A 22,983-nucleotide genomic window follows, 5' to 3' on the forward strand; every position below is an offset into this window, starting at 1 on the left:
CAGCTGTCAAAAAGCACGTGGCTTTGTAGTTTAAAGATGGCGGATGACAGCTGTCAAAAAAGCACGTGGCTTTGTTTACCACATGCTAGTTAGTTTAAGTTGGCACTACTGAGGTTTAGGCCCGTCAAGATGGCAGTACTGAGGTTAGCGATGCGTTGTTGTCTGTCAAAAAGCACGTGGCTGTCAAAAAAACACGTTGCTCTGTTTACCTCGCGCTAGATAGGTTTAGTTGGCACTACTGAGGTTTAGTCCCGTCAAGATGGCAGTACTGAGGTTAGCGATGCGTTGTTGTCGATGACAGCTGTCATAAAGCACATGGCTTTTTAGTTTAAAGATGGCGGATGACAGCTGTCAAAAAAGCACGTGGCTTTGTTTACCACACGCTAGTTAGGTTAAGTTGGCACTACTGAGGTTTAGGCCCGTCAAGATGGCAGTATGAGGTTAGCGATGCGTTGTTGTCTGTCAAAAAGCACGTGGCTGTCAAAAATCACGTGGCTTTGTTTACCTCGCGCTAGATAGGTTAAGTTGGCACTACTGAGGTTTAGGCCCGTCAAGATGGCAGTACTGAGGTTAGCGATGCGTTGTTGTCGATGACAGCTGTCAAAAAGCACGTGGCTTTGTTTACAAATTCAAATTTCCCGCGGGAGGTGGAGGAGACCTCTGGGAGTCCTCTGGCTGTGGTGGAGGTGGAGGAGGCATCTAGGAGGCCTCTGGCTGAGGTGGAGGTGGAGGTGGCCTCTGGGTGCCCGAGGTGGAGGTGGCCGCCGAACTCTCCTATTATACTACTGATGTTGTATCGGATCACATGTTAAGGTTAACGACATCGAGTGTAGTGTTCGATTCTAGTCTTGTTATGTTTCAATCAAATTTTCTTAGAACAAAGGTATCCCCTAACATGTTGTACAGTGCTTGGTTCTACTTGTTTAGTGATCTGAACACATCAATAAATGTTCTGATCACATGTTAAGGTTAACGACATCGAGTGCAGTGTTCGATTCTAGTCTTGTTATGTTTCAATCCAATTTTCTTGGAACAAAGGTAACCCCTAACATGTTGTATCGAGTACAGTGTCCAGTTCTAGTCTTGTTATGTTTCAATCTAATTTTCTTAGAACAAAGGTATTCCCTGACATGTTGTACAGTGTTCGGTTCTACTTGTTTAGTGATCTGAACACATCAATCAATGTTCTGATCACATGTTAAGGTTAACGACATCGAGTGCAGTGTTCGATTCTAGTTTTGTTTTGTTTCAATCTAATTTTCTTAGAACAAAGGTATCCCCTAATATGTTGTATCGAATACAGTGTCCGGTTCTAGTCTTGTTATGTCTCAATCTAATTTTCTTAGAACAAAGGTATCCCCTGACATGTTGTACATTGTTCGGTTCTACTTGTTTAGTGATCTGAACACATCAATCAATGTTTTGATCACATGCTAAGGTTAACGACATCGAGTGCAGTGTTCAATTCTAGTCTTGTTATGTTTCAATCTGATCTTCTTAGAACAAATGTATCCCCTAACATGTTGTATTAAGTACAGCGTTCGATTCTACTTATGTAGTGTTCTGAACACACCAAACAATGTTTTAATCACATGTTGAATTTAACGACATCGAGTACAGTGTTCGATTCTAGTATTGATCACTTATTTTGTGTTCTGAACACATCAATCAATGTTCTGATCACATGTTGTATCGAGTACAGCGTTTGATTCTACTCTTCTTATGTTTGGCAAGTCTAAACATGTACAATAATGTTATCGCTGCAAACGCTTGCCTTCGCGATGCAGGTTTAAACTTGTTCGATATAAAGCTATGCCTTGACATAAGAGGCGGAGGTAGAGAAGGAGGAGGAGGAGAATGATAAGGTCTTAACAGCCTATGTATAGTCGTCATTGTTTAAAGATGACACCTGTCAAAAGAATTTTTCAAATTATCCACCACCACATTTCAGCTAAAGAGGGTAGCAGGGTGCTCTGTTGATTAAGCACATAGAATTTCAATTTGCTCTCCACCGCATGCATAACAGCAACCGTTATCTTGCGCAGTAGCCTCTAAGCTAGCTTTCTTCATAAGAGTAGCCGCCATCTTGTGCGAGCACCCCCTCATAAGGAGCTATGTATAGCCACCATCTTGCGTCAGCCATCTTGCGCAAGCATCCTTAGGGGGCGTCTCTAGCCATCTTGTGCAAGGATCCTTAAGCCGCCTCATAAGAGCAACCACCATCTTGCGCAAGCATCCCTAGGGTGTCTCATAAGTAGCCTTGTATAACCGCCATCTTGCGCAAGCATCCCAAGGGCGTCTCATAAGAACCTATGTATAGCGATCATCTTGCATAAGCACCTTTAAGGTGTCATGTATAGCCACCATCTTGTGCAATTAGCGTCGAGAGATGGCTGCTGTAGAATTTTTCTTTTTAAATTATCCGCCACCATTTTTCAACTAAAGAGTGTAGCACTGAGGTTTGCGATGTAAGATGGCGGATGACAGCTGACAAAAAGCGCGTGAGTTTGTTTACTAAACAAGAGCACGTGGAATTTGCCGCCACCACAGTTCAAAGGTATCTAGCTAAAGATGGCAGCACGGTGCTCTCTTGATTAAAGATGGCGGATGACAGCTAAGAGAACTTTTCAAATTACCCGCTACTACAGAGAGCAGCACCGGATGACAGCTGACGAAATTACCCGCATGATAGCAGCACAGTGCTCTATTGATTAAAGATGGCGGACGACAGCTGTCAAAAAAGCACGTGGCTTTGTTTTCAAACAAGAGCACGTGGAATTTGCCGCCACCACATTTCAAGAGGTATCTAGCTAAAGAGTACAGCACTGAGGTTTGTGATGCAAGATGGCGGATGACAGCTGTCAAAAAGCACGTGAGTTTGTAAAGCACGTGGAATTTTCCACTGGCACAAAGAGGGCAGCACGGTGCTCTCTGGTGGTTGACAGCTGTCAGAAAAGCACATGGGTTTGTTTCAAAACAAGAGCGCGTAGAATTTACCACCCCCACATAGGGGGCAGCACGGTGCTCTCTGGATTAAAGATGGCGGATGATAGCTGTCAAATAAGCGCATAGGTTTGTTTCCAAACAAGAGCATAAAGAATTTTTCAAATTGCCGCCACTACATTTCAAAGGTATCTAGCTAAAGAGTGCAGCACTGAGGTTTGCGATGCAAGATGGCGGATGACAGCTGTGACGTACCACATTTCAAAGTTAAGTAGCTAAAGAGGGCAGCACGGTGCTCTATGGATTAAAGATGGCGGATGGCAGCTGCATGTGGATTTGTTTACAAACAAGAGCATAAAGAATTTCTCAAATTACCGCCACTACATTTCAAAGGTATCTAGCTAAAGAGTGCAGCACTGAGGTTTGCGATGCAAGATGGCGGATGACAGCTGTGACGCACCACATTTCAAAGGTAAGTAGCTAAAGAGGGCAGCACTGTGCTCTATAGATTAAAGATGGCGGATGTCAGCTGTCAAAAAAGCACGTGGATTTGTTTATCTCACGCTTGTGAGGTTAAGTTGGTACTACTGAGGTTTAGACCCGTCAAGATGGCAGTACTGAGGTTAGCGATGCGTTGTTGTCTGTCTAAAAGCACGTGGCTGTCAAAAAACCCGTGGATTTGTTTATCTCGCGCTAGTTAGGTTAAGTTGGTACTAATGAGGTTTCGGCCAGTCAAGATGGCAGTACTGAGGTTAGCGATGCGTTGTTGTCGATGATAGCTGTCAAAAAGCACGTGGCTTTGTTTACAAATTCAAAGTTCCCGCGGGTGGTGGAGGAGGCCTCTGGGTGGCCTCTGGCTGTGGTGGTGGTGGTGGAGGAGGCCTCTGGGAGGCCTCTGGCTGTGGTGGTGGTGGTGGTGGAGGCCTCTGGGAGGCCTCTGGCTGTGGTGGTGGTGGTGGTGGAGGAGGCCTCTGGGTGGCCTCTGGCTGTGGTGGTGGTGGTGGAGGAGGCCTCTGGGAGGCCTCTGGCTGTGGTGGTGGTGGTGGTGGAGGAGGCATCTGGGAGGCATCTGGCTGTGGTGGCGGTGGAGGTGGCCTCTGGGAGCCTGCGGTGGCGGTGGCGCCCGAATCCTTGTATTATACTACTAAAATATAACCTCTTGGCCTGTGCACATAACCAACTGTAGTGCCCGGCTCTGCTCGGGTACTTTTATTAATGTTTACTTTTAGGATTTGTGTCACCTCTTTGAAGTGAATTTTTGTAGATTTTTTGTTGTGACGTTGATTGATAGTTTATGAACCCTTTTCTTAGATTTAGAAATATAATTATGTGTATAACTTTAATTTGTGATTATCTAGTTTGACGTTAAAACTTTTTCCTTGTGGCCCGCCAGATTGTGTGGGAAGTAGTCGATCCTTTCAAACAAATGGTTAAACTAAGTTATAACAGTATGTACAGTATTTACGCGTCTCGCTATTGATATGAAGCACACGATTCCGGCTGTCACTGGGACTATCGCCAATTAGCCTAGGTACCCCGAAAACTATGGAATCAACACTCCACTCAGCCATTTTAGAGATTTTCACATTTCATCTGAACCTCCATCCCAATGGAGGCTGAACTTAGACTTAAACGGTATCCAGACTGTCACGATGCAGAAAACTATGAATTCGACACTAAAATTGGTTGTGCTAGGGATGTCTTAACCCTCCACTCCCCGCACAGCATTTTGTTATAGGTAGTAAACGTCATATGTAGCGAGCAATCAGCCGTGCAGTGTGCTTGCATTCGAGAGGCAGTGGGTTCGAACCCCTCTGTCGGCAACCCTGAAGATCGTTTTCCTTGGTTTTCCATTTTCACACCAGGCATGTGCTGAGACTATACCTTAATTAAGATGACGGCGGCTTCCTTCCCTTTCCTAGTTTGCTTGAGATGTGTGCTGGAACATACAGTACATATATGCATCCATTGTATAGGTCATTTTGGACTTTTCATTTTTCACCCCTTTCTATCCCCCATACCTATGGAGCTGAACTTGGACTTAATGCACATCCGGAGTGCCACTGTTCATCTCAGCCAATCCAAACATTACGCATTCTACATGAATATGGGTCATTTTTTATTTATTTTTATATTTCACCCACATTCCACCCCCCGCCGCTCGGGCTCCTAGTGGTTTCTTACCCCCACAATACTTCTTTCAGATAATAAATCATATGTGTACCAAGTTCGGTTGAAATCTATACCTACACGTATACATACAAACATACATCCATAATCTCGGCCACTTTGGACATACTTTTTCACCTCTTCTTAATCCCCATGCCGATGGAGGCTTAACTTGGACTTAAAGGGCATTCAGAATATCATAGTTTATCTCAGCGAGCCCTAAAACGATTAATTCGACATAATATCGGTCGTTTTCGTTAATTTGTCCATGCCATGCCCTCTCTTACGGATGCTAGTGGTGTCTTAACAAAGTGGAATTTGTTTTAGGTAATAAGTGATATGTGTACCAAGATTGGTTGAGAGCTATACTGGATCATACACACCCTACACCCACAATTTCGGTCATTTTGCACATTTCCCTTTTAATCCGTTCTTATCCTCCATGACTTTGGGGGCAGAAAATAGATCTAAACGGCATCCGCAGTGGCACTATTCCGAAAACAATGGATTCGACAATAATATTGGTCGTCTACAATTAGTTGTACATGTCAACCAACCCCCCTGCCTCCTCACCGTCCATAGGGATGAGTTCTCCCCACAGCACTCTTTCATGATATTAGGTCATTTGTTTACCTAGATTGGTTGAGAGCTGTGCTGGATCATAACACAAATACGTCCATCATATCAGTCATTCTGAACATTTTCCTTTTCATCCCTCCTCACCACTTAAACGGCACCTACATCGTCACTTCCCGAAATCTATCGATTTTTAACTAATATTGGTAGATTTCGATCATTTTTACATGTCACCCCCAACCCACCCCGAACCCTAACGTTGCTAGCTGTCTTACCACCACACTAAATGTTTTCAGATAGTAAGACATATGTGTACCAAGTTTGGTTGAGAGCCATGCTGGAGCATACACCCATATACATCCACAATCTCGGTCATTTTGGACATTCATTTTCACTCCTTCTAGCCCCCATTTCGATTGGGGTGAAACATTGACTTAAATGACATGCAGAGTGATAGTGATGATGATGATGATGATGCTTGTTGTTTTAAGGGGCCTAACTTCGAAGGTCATCGGCCCCTAATGGAACGTGATGGACGACATGATACATGATATTTTTAAAATGTATCCACTGACAAGAGTTAAAAAAATATGGTGATGAAAAAATGAGTATGAGATTAAAACAGCAGTGGATCTAATTCGCAATGCCTTATTTTGTAATAAAATAAGTGAAAATACAGGGAGAAAAGGAATAAGGCATTGCCTGGTGGTGCATATATATATACTTCATTTACATTAGGCGTTAAAATAACACATTAAAATACGCACCACAAACTAAAATTAAGTCAATGGGATAAAAGCGCAATTGAAACAAATACACGAGGACAGAGTGATAGTAGTGTCTTACCTCCACGCGGTTTGTCTCCTGATAAGAAGTCATAAGAGTATAAAGTTTGGTTGAAATCACCCCAGTGGGTTAGAAGGAGATGTAATACATTCATAAATTACATACATGCATACATACAGACATACATACATACATACATACATACATACATACATACATACATACATACATACACACACATACATACATACATACAATTACTTATATATTGGTAGACAGATTTCTCTTTCAACATTTAAATTATTCTTAAAAGAACAGAAGAGAGCCCCTGAGATATCCAAGAGTCGGTATATATTTGTTTCCGCATCTTCAGGAGCCAGAAAATATGTAGATACTAGCAAGATACCCGTGCTTCGCTACGGTATTATACTGAAATTTATAATTGAATGCTTATTGTTTTATATATAATCCGCCGAAATTCGCGATTTGACTCGTTCTCTGAGAGAATCCGCCAAAATTCGCGATCTGCTGACTCGTTTTCTAATAGATTACGGCAAGTTTCCTCCCATCCTTCAATCTTTCTTTCCAGCAATCGATTTCGTATTTCCCGGGCTAGGTCCAGGTATTCCACCCGGCCAGTTGGGCCCCTAAATCTTTGCCATCTTTTCCTATAAGCATTTTTGATATATATATCAAATCCTTCAGCAGATCCGGGGTGGTGTCGTCTTGGGTGCCTTGGCGGTACTGAACCAGCGGTCGGACTGCATTCTTAGTCATTACCCGTCCAGGACCCGTTTCCAGCACGGTCCGCACATTTGACGACGGCCCAGAACATTATTATTATTATTATTATTATTATTATTATTATTATTATTATTATTATTATTATTATTATTATTATTATTATTAAGACCGCTACTTGGCGGTAAATTACATGTGCTGCCATTGTAATTGTTGAGAATATGACCAGCACCATTGTCGCGCGTAGGCAAGTGTGCGGGATTTCTGGCGATACGAATGACATACTTCCGTGCATTATTGACCTTATTATAGAGGTGAAAAATAGGACGGTCAATCTCATTCCTATCATTTATTTCAAATGTGTTTAAATTTTTATTTATATGCCAGGAGAATCTACTGTAATCTAAGAACGTTCTCCGAAGGAAAAGATGGCTCTTGAAAACGAACCCAGGAAACATTAATAATGATCGGTTTATGATCAGAATAAGTACATCGAAAATCTACAGCCTGTTTCCAGTCATTCCTCAGGGTCAGGAAAGGAATGAATAAAGCCCCCATCTAGCGACGACAACAGGAATTGTGCCGGCTCCCGAAACCTGTCGCACTCCCCTGGGGCAATGATTAATGAATGACAAATGAAATGAAATGATATTGTGCAGTGTTGCTGGAATGAATGGTGATAGGAAAAACCTGTCCCGCCTCCGTTTTGTCCAGCACGAATGTCACATGTAGAGACCAGGATTTCAACCAGGGAACCCAGCTTTGAGAGGCCGGCGCGATGCCGCCTGAGCAATGGAGGCTCCTTATAAATACATTGTGAACAGTAAAATCAATTGGTCTCACCTCCGTTTACACCCCACCGCCGTTAAGTTTATTTACCCCCCCCCCCCCAAAAGAACTAAAAGAAGGCGTGTTTCTTCATGTTTAAAGGAGATTCCAAACACCAATGTTCACGTCTATTACCTTTAGTTTTGAGATAATTAATTTTAAATTCTTTCACCTACCCCCCCCCCTCCCCCGCACTCATTGGATTTTCCGACAATAGGTGTTTCTTTACTTTTAAAGCAGATTCCAAATATCAAATTTCACGTCTGTAACAACTTCATTTTTGAGATAACAGTAGTCTAATTAAAATAATTCAACACCATTTTCAGTCCCTTTTACCCCCCCTCTCCACCCATGTGGTATTTCCGAAAACTAAAAATACACGTTTCTTTTTTTTTAACAGAGATAAAAATACCATTTTTCACTTCTGTAACATGTTAAGTTTTTGAGATGTACTGTATAAAAATTAACCCCCCCTTGTCATCCCCCATTAATTGGATTTTCCAAAAGCAAAAAAAATGTTTCTTTATTTTGAAAGGAGATCCCAAATACCAATATTCAGATCTGTAATATCTTCAGTTTCTGAGATTTAAGTATCCTCATTAAAGGCATTCAACCCTTTTTTCACCCTCTTCCACCCTTCCTATCGGGATTTTCCGAAAAAAAAATTAGTGTTCCTTTCTTTTTAAAGCAGATTCTAAATACCAATTTTTACATCTGTAAACTTTAAAAGTTTTGAGATATAGATACACTCATTTTAAAAATTCATCCCCCTTTTCACCCCCCGATTATTTGGATTTTCCAAGAACGAAAAAATACGTGTTTCCTTATTTTTAAAGTAGATCCCCAATACCAATTTTCAGGTCTGAAATATCTTCAGGTTCTGAAATATAAGTAGCCTCATTAAAGGCATTCAACCCTTTTTTCACCCTCTTCCACCCTTCTTATCGGGATTTTCCGAAAACAAAAAAATACGTGTTTCTTTATTTTTAAAGGAGATTCTAAATACCATATTTTACATCTATAAACTTTAAAAGTTTTGAGATATAGATACACTCATTTTAAAAATTCACCCCCCTTTCACCCCCCCCCCCATTAACTGGATTTTCCAAAAACAAAAAAATACGTGTTTCCTTATTTTTGAAGGAGATCCCAAACACTAAAATTCACGTCTGTAATATCTTCAGTTTCTGAGATATAAGTATCCTCATTAAAGGCATTCAACCCATTTTTCACCCCTTTTCACCCCTCCTATTGGGATTTTCCGAAAACAAAAAAAGTACGTGATTTTTTATTTTTAATGAAGATTCTAAATATCAATTTTTACATCTGTAATCTTTAAAAGTTTTGAGATATAGATGCACTCATTTTAAAAATTCACCCCCCTTTTTACCCTCCCATTAATTGGATTTTCCAAAAACAAAAAATACGTGTTTCTTTATTTTTAAGAGAGATCAAAAGTACACATTTTCAGGTCTGTAATATCTTCAGTTTCTGTTTCGGTATCCTGATTTAAGGGATTCAACCACTTTTTCACCCTTTTTCACCCCTCCTATTGGGATTTTCCGAAAACAAAGAAATACGTGTTTCCTTATTTTTAAAGAAGATTCTAAATACCAATTTTTACATCTGTAAACTCTTAAAGTTTTGAGATATAGGTACACTAATTTTACAATTTCACCCCCCTTTTTCACCCCCTTAGCGACGGAATATCCAAAAATCCTCTCTTAGCGAGCACCTACGTTTTAATATAAATGTATCTCCAAAGTTTCATTTCTTTATGTCCAGTAGTTTTGGCTCGGCGATGATGAATCAGTCAGTCAGTCAGTCAGGACAAGTTATTTTATATATATAGATTGGTACAGTATTTATGTTCTTTCATTTTCAGCTTATTTTGTAGATAAATTTTGAATCTCTCGTTACGTTACTAACGGATAATGCGCTTCTTACATTTGGTCATTTTGTACTCAGGAACTTAACATTTTTAGACGGTAACTGTTGTGTCAAGAAGTACACTGTTATTGCTTGCGAACCAGAGGATTTCAACATTACCTTCTAATTAATGTTTGTATCCAAAAGAGTACACATTAATAAAGGATAACCCCGAAAACCGTAAAATTAGTTAGTGGGACGTGAAACCAATAAAATTAAAATTATTATTATTATTATTATTATTATTACTATTATTACGAGAGAATATGTTATTTATAAATTCTGTACTATATATCAGGAAACGTTTTTCGAAAAAATATTATCATGCGCGAGGCAACATCTTGACCTTGAAACCGCAGCTTGGCCTAGTAATGACTGGAATTTCCAACTTCTGCAGACATTCGTATGGCACTGCAGGCAGAAACCTGTATTTCCTGAGTACTGTGGCGAGCGTGACAGCCATCTCCATTTCAGCATACTTGTAGCCGACACACATTCGTTGTCCCGCTCCAAATGGCACGTAGCTGTAGGGATGACGCTCTTGAGATCTCTCAGGCAGGAAGCGATCTGGATCGAAGCGCTCAGGGTCAGGGAAGAACCGAGGATCTCGATGAACGAAGTAAAGGGGTATAAAAACCATGCATCCTTCTGGGACGGTACAGGTACTGAGCTTCAATTCCCTCGTAGTTTGTCGTCCAGTGAAGAAGATGGAAGGGAATAACCTTATGGTTTCCTGAAACAAGAGTTCATCAAATTCAAAGACAATTCTTTGTATTTTATCGGCTGTAGCAGAAGAATAAATAAATAAATAAATAAATAAATAAATAAATAAATAAATAAATAAATAAATAAATATGTGACGAAACGAACAGTACTGAATTATTACGAACATACTCTGGACATCAAAGAGAACCGAAACGTCCACGCATACGGCAAGACAGTGCTATAGCCCACAACACTGCAGATATTTTTAATTTCAAATGGAAGGGAATTACCGTTGCCTTCCCGCTCGACGGACCTCACGTCCCTAGATGCCTATATATGAGGGAGTAAATCAGACCCGATCCAACCGCGAAATGAGCGACTTTCAGTCCCTCCTAAACGATAGAGATTGCTCCCTCATTCCCATTCCCGCCCTCACTCTCCCTGACTTTAATTCCTCTCCAGACGTCATAATAGCCCACAACTCCCTCATCCAGATCCTCATCGTCCAGCTACTCCCCAGCATTGGAAGTGACCACCTCCCGGTCCTCCTCCAAATCCTTTCTACTAATCCCCCCTGCTCCCCCACCCCCAAGCCCCATTCCTGATTTCTCCAAAGCAGACTGGCCTACTTATAAAACCCAACGTTTCCAGGCCCTATAAAATTCTCCTCTTCCTCTTTCCAACCAAACATCCATCGATACACTGAACACATTCATTCTCTCCGCTATATCCTACGCCTCAGAATCCAGTATTCCGACTACTCTGCACACTCCCTCCCAACCACGGCTCTTTTCCCGCTTCGTTCACTTACAGAAACTCTCCCAATCCTACTTCCAAGAATTCACGACTACCCGAGATCCTTACTTCCTTCGCCTACATCGTCAAACCATACGTACCATCCGCAATCACCTAGAAGCTCGCTCCCGTCGCACTTGGTCACAAACCTGTACCAACCCAAATTCCCTCCACACACACCGATCCAAATTCTGGCGCAAAATCAACAGTCTCATTGGTTCAAAATCCACATGGGGTCGCTCCAGCCAAAATCATGGAAAAACTGGAAATATTCGCCCAGCATTTCCGCTACTCACTTTGACAACACCGACACAAAAATTTACCGGAACCTAGCCTATTCCTTCCACTCTCACCCCACCTCTCACCCATATCCTCTCCAACCACCCCATCGACAATCCCATCACCACATTCGAAATTCAATCAGTCCTATCCAAGTCCGGCAACAAAATTCCCGGACCCGACAAAACCCGATACCCACATATCCGACATGCTCCACTAGCCCTCCTAACAATTCTAACTGAATTTTACAACTTCATCCTTCGCGCCGGAATTTACCCCTCAACTTGGAAACACACCACAATGATCCTATTTCCTAAATTGGGAAAATAACTTCCTGAACTAGACTCCTACCGTCCCATAATCCTCATCACGGTTCTATCCAAAATTATTGACAAAATCATCGTCCAAACACTCTACCCCTACCCACAGTCCAACCATTCCCTGCCACCTTCCGCCTCAAACATTCCACTTCCGACCAACTGCTCGGCTTTATCCAGACCACCTCCAAGAACTTCAACAGTGGCCGTCCTACCATATAAATCACCTTCGATTTTCAGTTTGCTTTTTATTCCTTCAGACACCCCGCCCCCCTTTTTAAAATCAGATTCTTCACGCTTCCACTCTCCTACATCCGGATCATATCCTCATACTTAACTAACCGCTCTACGTAGATATCTATCAAACAACAACTATCATCCTTCTTCTCCCTTGCTCACGACGTCCACAGAGCTCCACCCTCTCTCCTCTCCTCTTCATACTTTTCGTTGGTGACACCTCACAATCCCCAAAACCCATCCAACTCCTTCAATTCGCTGATGACACCACCACCCTGGCTTCCCTCTAGTCCATTCACTCCATCAACCGTAGCATAAAACGCTACCTCAATAATTTCCTCTCATGGTGTGATCGCTGGTACCTCAAACTCAATCCCTCCAATGCCCAATCTGTCTTCTTCCGTTGTAAACTACGAAGAAACAGTACCAACCGCAACCCAGACCAGCTTAAACTGCAGATACGAAACACTCCGATCTGCGCCTAACCCACCCTGAAATACCTTGGCATCATCCTTGACCAACAGCAAACTTTTCGTCCCCATTCCCTTGACCTGAAAATCAAGACAGCCACTCTGCCCGACTGGTTCGTCACCTACCCGGCACTCGGTGGGGATCTTAACTCTTCCCTCTCACCTACAAGACCTTCGTCTGACCTCCTATTATCTATTGTCTCACCACCTGGGTAGCCATAGCCTACTTCAACCCCAACCTCTACCACTCTCTCCTCTCCATTGAACGCAATATGGCTCCCATTCCGTTTTCATACCTCCGAGTTTTATGATACCTTTCCCTTACCTAAACTGCACTCTTGTGTCCTAACCTTCTTCCAACGTGCCCTCCTTAGAGCCCTCAACCGAGACCAACCCGCCCTTAACCAACACCTACGTGATCTGCACCCCCTTCCCCACACTTTATCCAAACTCCTCTACATCTCTACCCCCCCATCAACCAATGTGATGCTTAACTCTGATCTGTGACAGAACGCCCTAAACGGTATTGTCCTCCAGTGACTCAGCCAAATATAGAAGGGGCAATATCATACACAAAACAATGTTAAGGTAAACTTTGTACATAAATAATATAAAGAAACACTAAAAACCAAATACATATTATGTACAACATCTTGACAAAACTTAAATTGTAAATATCCCAAACTATGTACTTTGAATAACAGTAAAAAGTATAAAGAACGCAGAAATTTAAAAAGAAATAACGAATATGATTAGACAATAGGCCAAACTTCTCCCATCTCCATATTTCCACACATCCATTGCCCAACTCCTAAACCCCTCACTTCAGCTTTAATCCGCCTGAATCTCCTGGCCAGAGAGAAGGTGTTACCTTCTAGGTGGCCGATCCCCCTTCATAGGAGGAATGAAATAATAATAATAATAATAATAATAATAATAATAATAATAATAATAATAATAATAATAATAATAATAATAATAATAATACAAAATACACTCCGGCATTATTATAAGACTGTAAAACTAATTCAGTTGTCCGTCTCAACGGCTGAATTGTTAGCACGCTGGCCTTAGGTCTAAGGGACCCCAAGTTCGATTTCCAGTCGGGTTGGGGATTTTAACATTTATTAGTTAATTCGTATGTCTCTGGGCTGGGTGTTTGTGAAGTTTTCAGTATTACGTTTCATTTTATATAGGGCCATACAGAAGCGCAGATCGCCTATATGGTGTCAACTCGAAAGACCTACACCAGACCTCTCTCGAGTCCACACGCGTTTATTATTATCATCCCGATAATCCTATTCAAGGAGATGGTACGATAACGATATCACGGTATTCTTTTTATGAGGAACTGGTTCCGTGTAAGAATAATATACCTACATACTCTATGTTACGTCGTATTCCCAAGTGTGCTAGGTATTTCGCGGCCGAAAATTTACGTCACGTAATAGAGCGTTGCATTTAAGATAATACTGAGGACTGCTGGAGATGTCTACTGCTTTTCGCTTATATCGCTCTTCGGGTCCCTGATAAATTTCCAAAATATAAAGCCTCATCTCTTGTAACCAGTATTAAACATAACTTAAAGGAATTTAAAGTGTAATCTCTCATAAAGTGATACCACTAATCAAAAATACATATTGTAGAATATTTTATTGATCGTGTCTACTCTGCAGTTAATTTTTGGAAAGTGTTGGCTGCGGGTTATAATTCGCCCACGGTCGTAAAAGGCGACTAAAGGGGGGACCGACTGGCCGCCGTTATAAGTGCCCCCCCCCCCCTCAATATCGTCAACAGCCTCCTCCGAGGGTGGATGAACGAATTGAGGTCAGGGCACTCTCTTGTCCTTGGGATGAGGAATTTCACCTAAAGGCGAACCTATACACATTGATCAACGGCATAGAATGGAGAATGCAACGGAGAACCACTCCAATAAAGATCCTAAGGATATTCCAAGTAGAGCGGAACCATGGAAGCAAACCTTAATGAGGAAACGTTAACAACTGATCATGGATTTCGGAACCCAAGATCTGGCAGGAGAGGTAAGAGGACTTCTCAGGTTATTAGCAAGCGATATCCCTCTAAAACCACCATGAAGATGCGAATGTGGAATGTACGAATGCTATGGAAAGTGGGAAAACTAGACGAAGTGAAAGGCCAGATGAGGAAGAATGAGATAGATATATTAGGTATATGTGAGACAAGATGGGAAGGAAATGGAGACTTCTATAGTGATGAGTTTAGAGTAATTTATAGTGGTGGAGAAAAAAGAGGAAAGCGTGGAGTGGCACTTATAATAACAGTAAAATGGTTAAATAATGTTTGCAGAACCTACCATGTCAGCGACCGGTTAATGATGGTGAAAATTAATAGTACTCCTGTGGACTTAGTAATAATTCAGACATATTTCCCAACATCGGCTCATGACTTGGAAGAAGTGGATACTATGTGTGAAGATATTGAAGAACTATTAAAACTAAGTAAAGAAAGAATGTCGCAATAATGGGCAATAGTGGGATCCCATACAGGCAATAAGACAGTACGAAATTATGGTCTAGGGGAAACAAATGAAAGAGATGCAAATTGGTAGATTTCTGCAGTCAAAATGCTATGGTTACCACAAACATATTATTTGAAGTTCCCTTATAAGAAGGTACACGTGCGAGGCGCTAGACAAAAGACGACCTCAGATTATATACTAATGAAACACAGATACAGGAATCAGATAAAATCATTGCACAGCTACCCAAGTCCTGAAATAGATACTGACCATACATTTGTGTTAGCCAAGTGGAACATTAGATTTAAAAGAACCAAAAGATCTATCAAAAAGAAGTGGAGCCTAGATGTACTGAAAGAAGTAGCAACAAAGGTAGCTTTTGAAGAACGAACCAGTAAAGTAGATAATAGAAGTGATGAGCCAATGTAGTGGGATAACATCAAGATGAGGATAATAAGTCGGCCCCGCAGTGTAGGGAGCAACGCGACCGTCTGTCACCCGGCATCCCTGCGTTCGATTCCCGGTCGGGTCAGGGTTTTTTAATTGTAATGGTTAATATCGCTGACCTGGGGACTGTGTGTTTGTGACGTCCTTAATTTTCCTTTCCTCACACTCAACATTCCACACTACCACCATTCCAATTACACGCAGGTTCATACAATATGGTGCCACTAGAGGCAAAAGATCCACATGGGTCGACGCCCCGAACAAACAGCATTTTGAAAAAAGGATAATTGAAGCAACAAATAAGCTTTTAGGAAAACGGAAATTGGAGCCCAGAAAACTTTGGATAACAGAATAAATACTAAACCTAATTCAAGAAAGGAATAAGCTCAGGAAGGAAAACAATGTAGATGACTACAAAACGGTTAAAAATCAGATCACAGCCAAATGCAGAGAAGAAAAGGAGAAATTAACCAAAAGCATTGCTGAAGAGATAGAAGAAGATATAAAAAATGGAAAAAGGATCAAGTTTATAAGAAAATCAGTGTCCCTCAGTACCAAAATAGAACCAAATCTGCAGTAGTAAAAAGTAAAGAAAGAATATTACTGGTAGACAACTATAAGATATGTGCTCGCTGCAAATAATACGTAGAAGAACTGTACTATGATAAGGTCTTAAAGAATGAAAATAAGCAAATTTAAGACATCAGTGAGTGTGGAAGAGAAATGCAAGGACCTCCAATCATGAGGAATGAATTTTAGCATGCCCTTCGGGGTCTGAAAGAAGTAAAATCAACCGGTAATGACGACATCCCAGCAGAATTACTGAAAAATTTAGGTTTCAACATGAAATACCAATTATTCAGAGTAATAAATGAATGCTACGAAAGAGGAATCTCGCCAGAAGACTTCACACAATGCAGAATCATTACCATACTTAAAATAGGATGGGCAGCTGACTTGCTCAATTATAGAACACTATACATGCCTCCAAGATACTAATTAACATAGTTCAGAACAGAATAAACAGAAAAGTAGATAAGTATGTTGGAGAAGACCAATTTGGATTTAGAGAAATTAGAGGAACAAAAGAAGCAATTCTGGCCTTACGCATGTTATTGGAGAGAAGGATGGAAATGAATAGAACAACTTATCTCACCTTCATTAGCTTAGAAAAAGCTTTTGACAATGTGAACTGCGAACTACTGTTTAGAATTATGAGGAAAATAGGACTGGACTGGATGGATAGAAGAATGATTAATCAACTGTATCTGAACCAAAGCACAAAAATTATCATCAATCAGGTAGAAGAAAACGCCAGGGTTAGAGAAGAAGTTGGACAAAATTGTCCCCTATCACCGTATTTAATATGTTAACTGAGGAAACTATTCAGATCATGTAGGAGAAGACAAAGGGAATAAACGTCAATGGTGAAAGGATACATTGTATCAGATTTTCAGATGACATCGTATTCATTGCAGCCTCAGAATACGAAATGAACACAATGCTGAAAGTCCTCTCAGACACTCTTAAACTATGGAAATTAAAGGTAAACAAACGGGAAACGAAAGTAATGGCAGTACGGAAAAATATGGAAGAAATTAAACGCAATATAAAAATTGATGACGTCAGAATTGATCAGGTGAAGCAATTCTGTTATCTTGGTAGTATGATAACAGAGGATAATAGATGCTTCCTGGAAGTAAAGAGAAGAATTGCATTGGCAAAAATGGCATTTATGGCTAAGAAAAACATTTTAACCAGCACACACACGAATATAGATATCAGAAAATCCTTTGCAAAATCATTTGTATGGAGTACACTTCAGTATGGAAGTGATAGTTGGACTCTGGGAAAATTAGAAAGGAATCGACTTCAAGCTTCTGAAATGTGAATATGGCAGAAAATGACCAGAAGGAGATGGACGGAAAGAAAAACCAACCTGGAAGTCTTAATGGAAGTTAAAGAAGAGAGAAGATTATGAAAGGAAATGGAAAACAGGAAATTAAAATTTATTGGACATGTCATCAGAAAAAACACCTTCATCACTAACATTCTTGAAGAGAAAGTGCTGGGAAAGAAAGTGGAGGACCTAGGATGAAGTATTTGGACATAAAGAAGAGGTTAAGTTGTGACAATTACATGGAACTGAAACGAACACACAATAAAAGAAGAGAGTGGTTGCATCGACAAGGCATTAGACTTTAGAATATTGATTGATTTTATTATTGGAGACGGGAATTTGACTATTTGCCTATTTTATTCCTGTTTTCATAAAGGTAGGCTTTTGAGATATAAATCCGTTCTAGGGTCTTTTTAGCTATATTTCGTTGGTTTATTGTGCCTATAAATGCCTATTTCAGAGGTTTGTGCCTAAGTATGATTGACTATTTGATGCCTTTCGACTGTATTTTTAAAAAGCCGATTTTCTTCCAGTGCATTATATTGTAGCTAGTGTGCTCGACAGAATTATCTTCTCTTTTCTCAATATCTCTTTACCCCACGAACAATTTCTTAGAAGTCACCAGAAATAGTTCTAGGGAAATTTCCATCAGGAGAAACAAGGAACAATTTGACCTCGAAGCCTTCAACCCCTCCAATCTCCTAAGACAAATGCGAGAACCAGTCAACGTAACTACTGTATGTTGCACAACCCATATGCCCTGTACCTCCCTTTCGATGCGAACTGTTGTACGCGTACGCTTTATGTTCAGAACGTGTTGTGATTTCTTTCGAAGTGGAAGAAGAAGAAGAGGAAGAAGTGTGTTTGCTGCAATGCCCAATGAAAAATAGTCGAAGTTCTGCTGGCTGAAGCAGTGGATCACAGGGGATCCCAATGTCACTACGGATGGAAGGGTAGTCCTGTCAGGCTTGCTGTAAGGAGGTAGGTTCGCTTGTTCCGTTTATACTTTCTGTGATTGAGAACTATGTTCACATTTCATTGTAGCATATATAGACCTATTAATTTATGTATTGAGGCAAGTTGTTTTGTTACAATACTGTATTAGTCGTGAACCTTCAATAATTGATATTGCCAAAATGTAAATAATCTTTAAATTACTGAACAAGGAGTTAGAAAGCCGGTGGTCATTTGTCACAGAATGGATGAAAATAAAATTGGTATTTTGAAATGACATTAATTTTCTGTGAAAATAGAGATTTACAACTGAAATGCAATTTTTAGAACTCCCTTTAAATAATCGTGAATTATATTACACTTCAGCTAAACCTTCGCGAAACACAGGTTGCAGATCCAAAGTAGCCCGGCTAGGACGATGCCACAGCGTGTTTTACAAGGTTGCCAAGACTATCTTTACAAGTACAGGCCAGCGAAAAGACCGTTGGTCTGGATTGGTGAGGTCCGGTCAGTAACCGTTGTGCTTCGGGGGGGGGGGGGGGGGGGAAGCAAAGAGAGACTGAGGGGCGTAAGCTCCCAGGTTAACAAGCCTCGAGCATCTCCTCTAGAGTCTTGCAAAATTGTGACAAAGATAAGATTATGTGCGCATGTCATGACAATTTCAAATTACGCGGTTTTTAATTTTCAGTGAGGGTGGTGGCCTTGTGGGCATACATGATACATGATCTATTGCATGCAACAGAAAATAGTCTTCATGACAGCTGACTCGACTGACCAAAGCCGGCGAATAGAAAGTACTAGGTTCACAAATCTAAGATTATAGTGCCTCCGTTTCATTCTTCTATATCAGTAAGAATACTGCTAGGGCCAGCTTGGTGGGTCCTTGGTAAGCATAACCCTCTTCTACGCTACTCCGGTATCGTTTCACGTACTTTTTATTATTTTTTCACCCGGTGAACTCCACTCGATAACGCCAAATTATAACTGAGAATCCTTGAGGACATATTTCCATGTTAACTACTAATTCCCTTGTTCCTACTTTAAAGTTTTGTACTTCTACATAAATCATCTCTAATAGTCTTTTTATGAAACAAATGAATGATATATACTAATCATTATTGTCAATTAGCCTAACTGTAGAAACATATGATATAGGGACAATGTAATTTATGTCAATTTTATTATTTTTCAGATCAAATGTGAGAAAAATACCACGTTGATCAACTTAGAAATACTGCGATGAATCTGATACGAGTACAGAAATCTGTATCAACGCAGCCTTTCTACCAGTCCACTTTGGGCAGCGACCAGCAACCCTTTTCTTCAGACATATGCACTGCAATGTTGGGAGCTAATATGCCCCTGCATAAACCGGAGCATCTTCAAATTTCAACAAGCTGCCGGAAGCAAACACCAAGTTGGAGAGGAGTGGCATGCCCCTGGTGGAGTCTTTTAGGATTGTGGAAGAAGTCAGGGGAAGTTGTGAAGGCAGACGTTGTCAGCGAAATAAAACCAGATGAAGAGACTTCATTGAAGTTTTGTCCAATCACTTCATGGTTGAGAGATCTTTCTCTCAGTACAAAAACATTATGCATGAGAGGAGAACAAGATTTTTACCGGAATACATTGAAACGTTGCTTGTAAATTCCTTTTATAATATTTGAGTGTGTTATTAAATTATACGGAAAGTAATTTTTTCATGCCTATTTTGTTGCCTATTTTACACGTTAGTGCCTATTTAAATGCTTATTTTGACTAATTTAAGAACCTATATGCCTGCCTATTTTAACTATTTTAGTGCCTATAATTCTCGTCTCTAATTATTATTATTATTATTATTATTATTATTATTATTATTATTATTATTATCGTCAAATCAGTTCAATAATAATTTTAGTTTGAATATATCAAATTACAACTTATTAAACATACTGTTTGTTAATATCACAGAAATATAATCATATGTATATTATCAGTATATTATGTGAAAAATGAAAGGTTGTTTTGATTTATTCTGATGTATATTCTTATGCAAATGAAAATAATTTCATGTGACTGTTAGGGTTTGGTTTTATGTAATTGTATTATATTCCTTAAATTTTCCATACTGATGCGCTGTAAGAGTAAACAAGTAAATAAATATTCAAGAAAGAAAATGCACCCGTCCATTTCAAAATTGATAACTTTGACATTGTGTATTTCTTTCTTTCTTAATACGTTTACCCTCCATGGTGTGTTGTTCCCCCGGACTTAGCGAGAGATCCGACCTTTACCGCCTCAAGGGCAGTGTCCTGGAGCATGGGACTTCTGGGTTGGAGGGATACAACCAGGAATGAGGACCAGTATATCGCCCAGGTGGCCTCACCTGCTATTCTGAGCAGGGGCCATGTGGGGAGGGTGGGGAAGATCGGAAGGAATAATCGAGGAAGAGGGCAGGAAGCAGCCGTGGCACATACTGTCTGAGGACGTTCAACACCCCGCCCTGGAAATAGAATTACAGGTCACTTCATATCGTAAGAAAGGTTCTAGAGTCTCCCAAACAGGTTACAATTCCGGGAGAGCTGATTTTGTACGTTTCTACACTGAACTGGGAAGATTTATACGTATGCACTGTTGTCTATTATGCAATAACTCATTTCATACAAACGTATACTCTGCGAAGAACCTATTTGTTCCTATAATATGCAAGATAAAATCTGGGAAGTATCCGGTTAGGTATACTACTTTTTTTTGCTAGTGGCTTTACTTCGCACCGACACAGTAGGTCTTATGGCGACGATGGGACAGGAAAGGGCTAGGAGTGGGAAGGAAGCGGCCGTGGCCTTAATTAATATACAGCCCCAGCATTTGCCTGGTGTGAAAATGGGAAACCACGGAAAACCATCTTCAGGGCTGCTGACAGTTGCGCTCGAACCCACTATCTCCGGAATACTGGATACTGACCGCACTTAAGCGACTGCAGCTATCGAGCTCGGTGGTTAGGTATACTGACGATTAAAAATAATAAAAGAAAAAAATACTTCCGAAAACGTAAGCACATTTACGTAATAGACAATGTAAAAGATTAAGGTCGGAAATAAAGTCGGCCACAGATTATGAAAGGTATCTGTATAGCATCAGCAGAACATGATTTATCAGGTAATACAAAATATTTCGGTCTTATGTTAAAAATAAATGAAGAATTAATGGTAATTGCAATGCAATCAAATACGGGCATAAAAATATTAGAGATAACGATCACAATAATGCGAAAGAATTTGCAAATTTCTTCTATTCGTTATAAGCTCCAGATACAGCGCAATATGTATGTCCGAGCAATCTATGTGTTAACACAAACTATTTGCACATCAGCGCTAAATTAACCGTAAAAGAGGATGACGAAGTCATCCGCGGGGCCAGATCAGATACCACCATATAATTAAAGGTTGCATGGAACGTCTTCAGCACCCCCTTATCTTCACTCACACCAACAATTTTTATGTTTAAAACGTTCGAATTTCCATCTTTATGGAAAGTGTCTAGAGTGTGCCCCAAATTTACACCAGGAGACCAAATAAGAATTAATTAAAACATGAATTTCCTTTAATTATGAACTAGGTTACGATGATATGAAACCAGTAAATGAGGTTAAAGACCTCTGCATATTATTAGACCGAGAACTCATCTTCACCCCACAAGTATAAAAGGTCTTTGGTGAGTCGTGCAGGACATTAGGATTTGTGATGAGGAATGTCAAACCCTTAAACGCCTAAAAAAATGTATACACCTCTATATCCCTCTCGTCAGGCCCAAAGTAGAATACGCAAGCGTTGTATGGAATCCAGCAAACAATATATTGCACGAATAGAAAAAGTCCAAACGAGATATTTGAAATACTTACATTTCAAAAAATCCGGTAATCATCCACACATAGGATACAACGAACTTCTCCTAAATTTTGAAATCGATAGCTTAGAACTGAGCAAACAAAAGAATGACATGAAGTTTGTGAAAAACAATGTAAATATTATGACTTTTTATGCCTCTTTAGCTTTCACGTGCCCCGCTTTAATTCGAGAACAACTGTAACTTTTCAGAATAAAAGAAAGTCAGAACAACCACTCATAATGAATTCCCCATTCTACAGGCTATACAATGTCTACAACAGTGCAGAACAGAAAATTAATTCTTTAGACTTCTGTGTACCTCTAGAACTGTTTCTACAGCAATTAACGATCTCCGTTAAAATTCTCTAAATAACTTTTAATACTGATTCCAACCGCAAAATATATTTTGAACGTTCTACATTAAGCCCTATCCCGTAAATGTAATTATAAGAGTTAGAGCTAGAAGAAAATATAGTTTAGATACGAAATTACTTTTTTATTTCACTCTTTCTTAAATTATATTAGATATGAAATCTTGTTT

The 22,983-nt window shown here is 40.2% G+C and overlaps 1 protein-coding gene across 1 annotated transcript in view; it reads right to left on the bottom strand.

Annotated features, from left to right (window-relative positions):
- Positions 1 to 10,238: 10,238 nt before the first annotated feature.
- LOC136857147 (cytochrome P450 4C1) overlaps positions 10,239 to 22,983 on the bottom strand; it is an 84,141-nt gene continuing 71,396 nt past the window's right edge. Inside the window, exon 5 of the mRNA XM_067135569.2 lies at positions 10,239 to 10,705. Within this exon, the coding sequence (XP_066991670.2) occupies positions 10,295 to 10,705 (411 nt within the window). The 3' untranslated portion in view covers positions 10,239 to 10,294. The remainder of the gene's footprint in view (positions 10,706 to 22,983) is intronic.

Source organism: Anabrus simplex, chromosome 1 (assembly GCF_040414725.1).
Source record: "Anabrus simplex isolate iqAnaSimp1 chromosome 1, ASM4041472v1, whole genome shotgun sequence".
Taxonomy (NCBI): domain Eukaryota; kingdom Metazoa; phylum Arthropoda; class Insecta; order Orthoptera; family Tettigoniidae; genus Anabrus; species Anabrus simplex.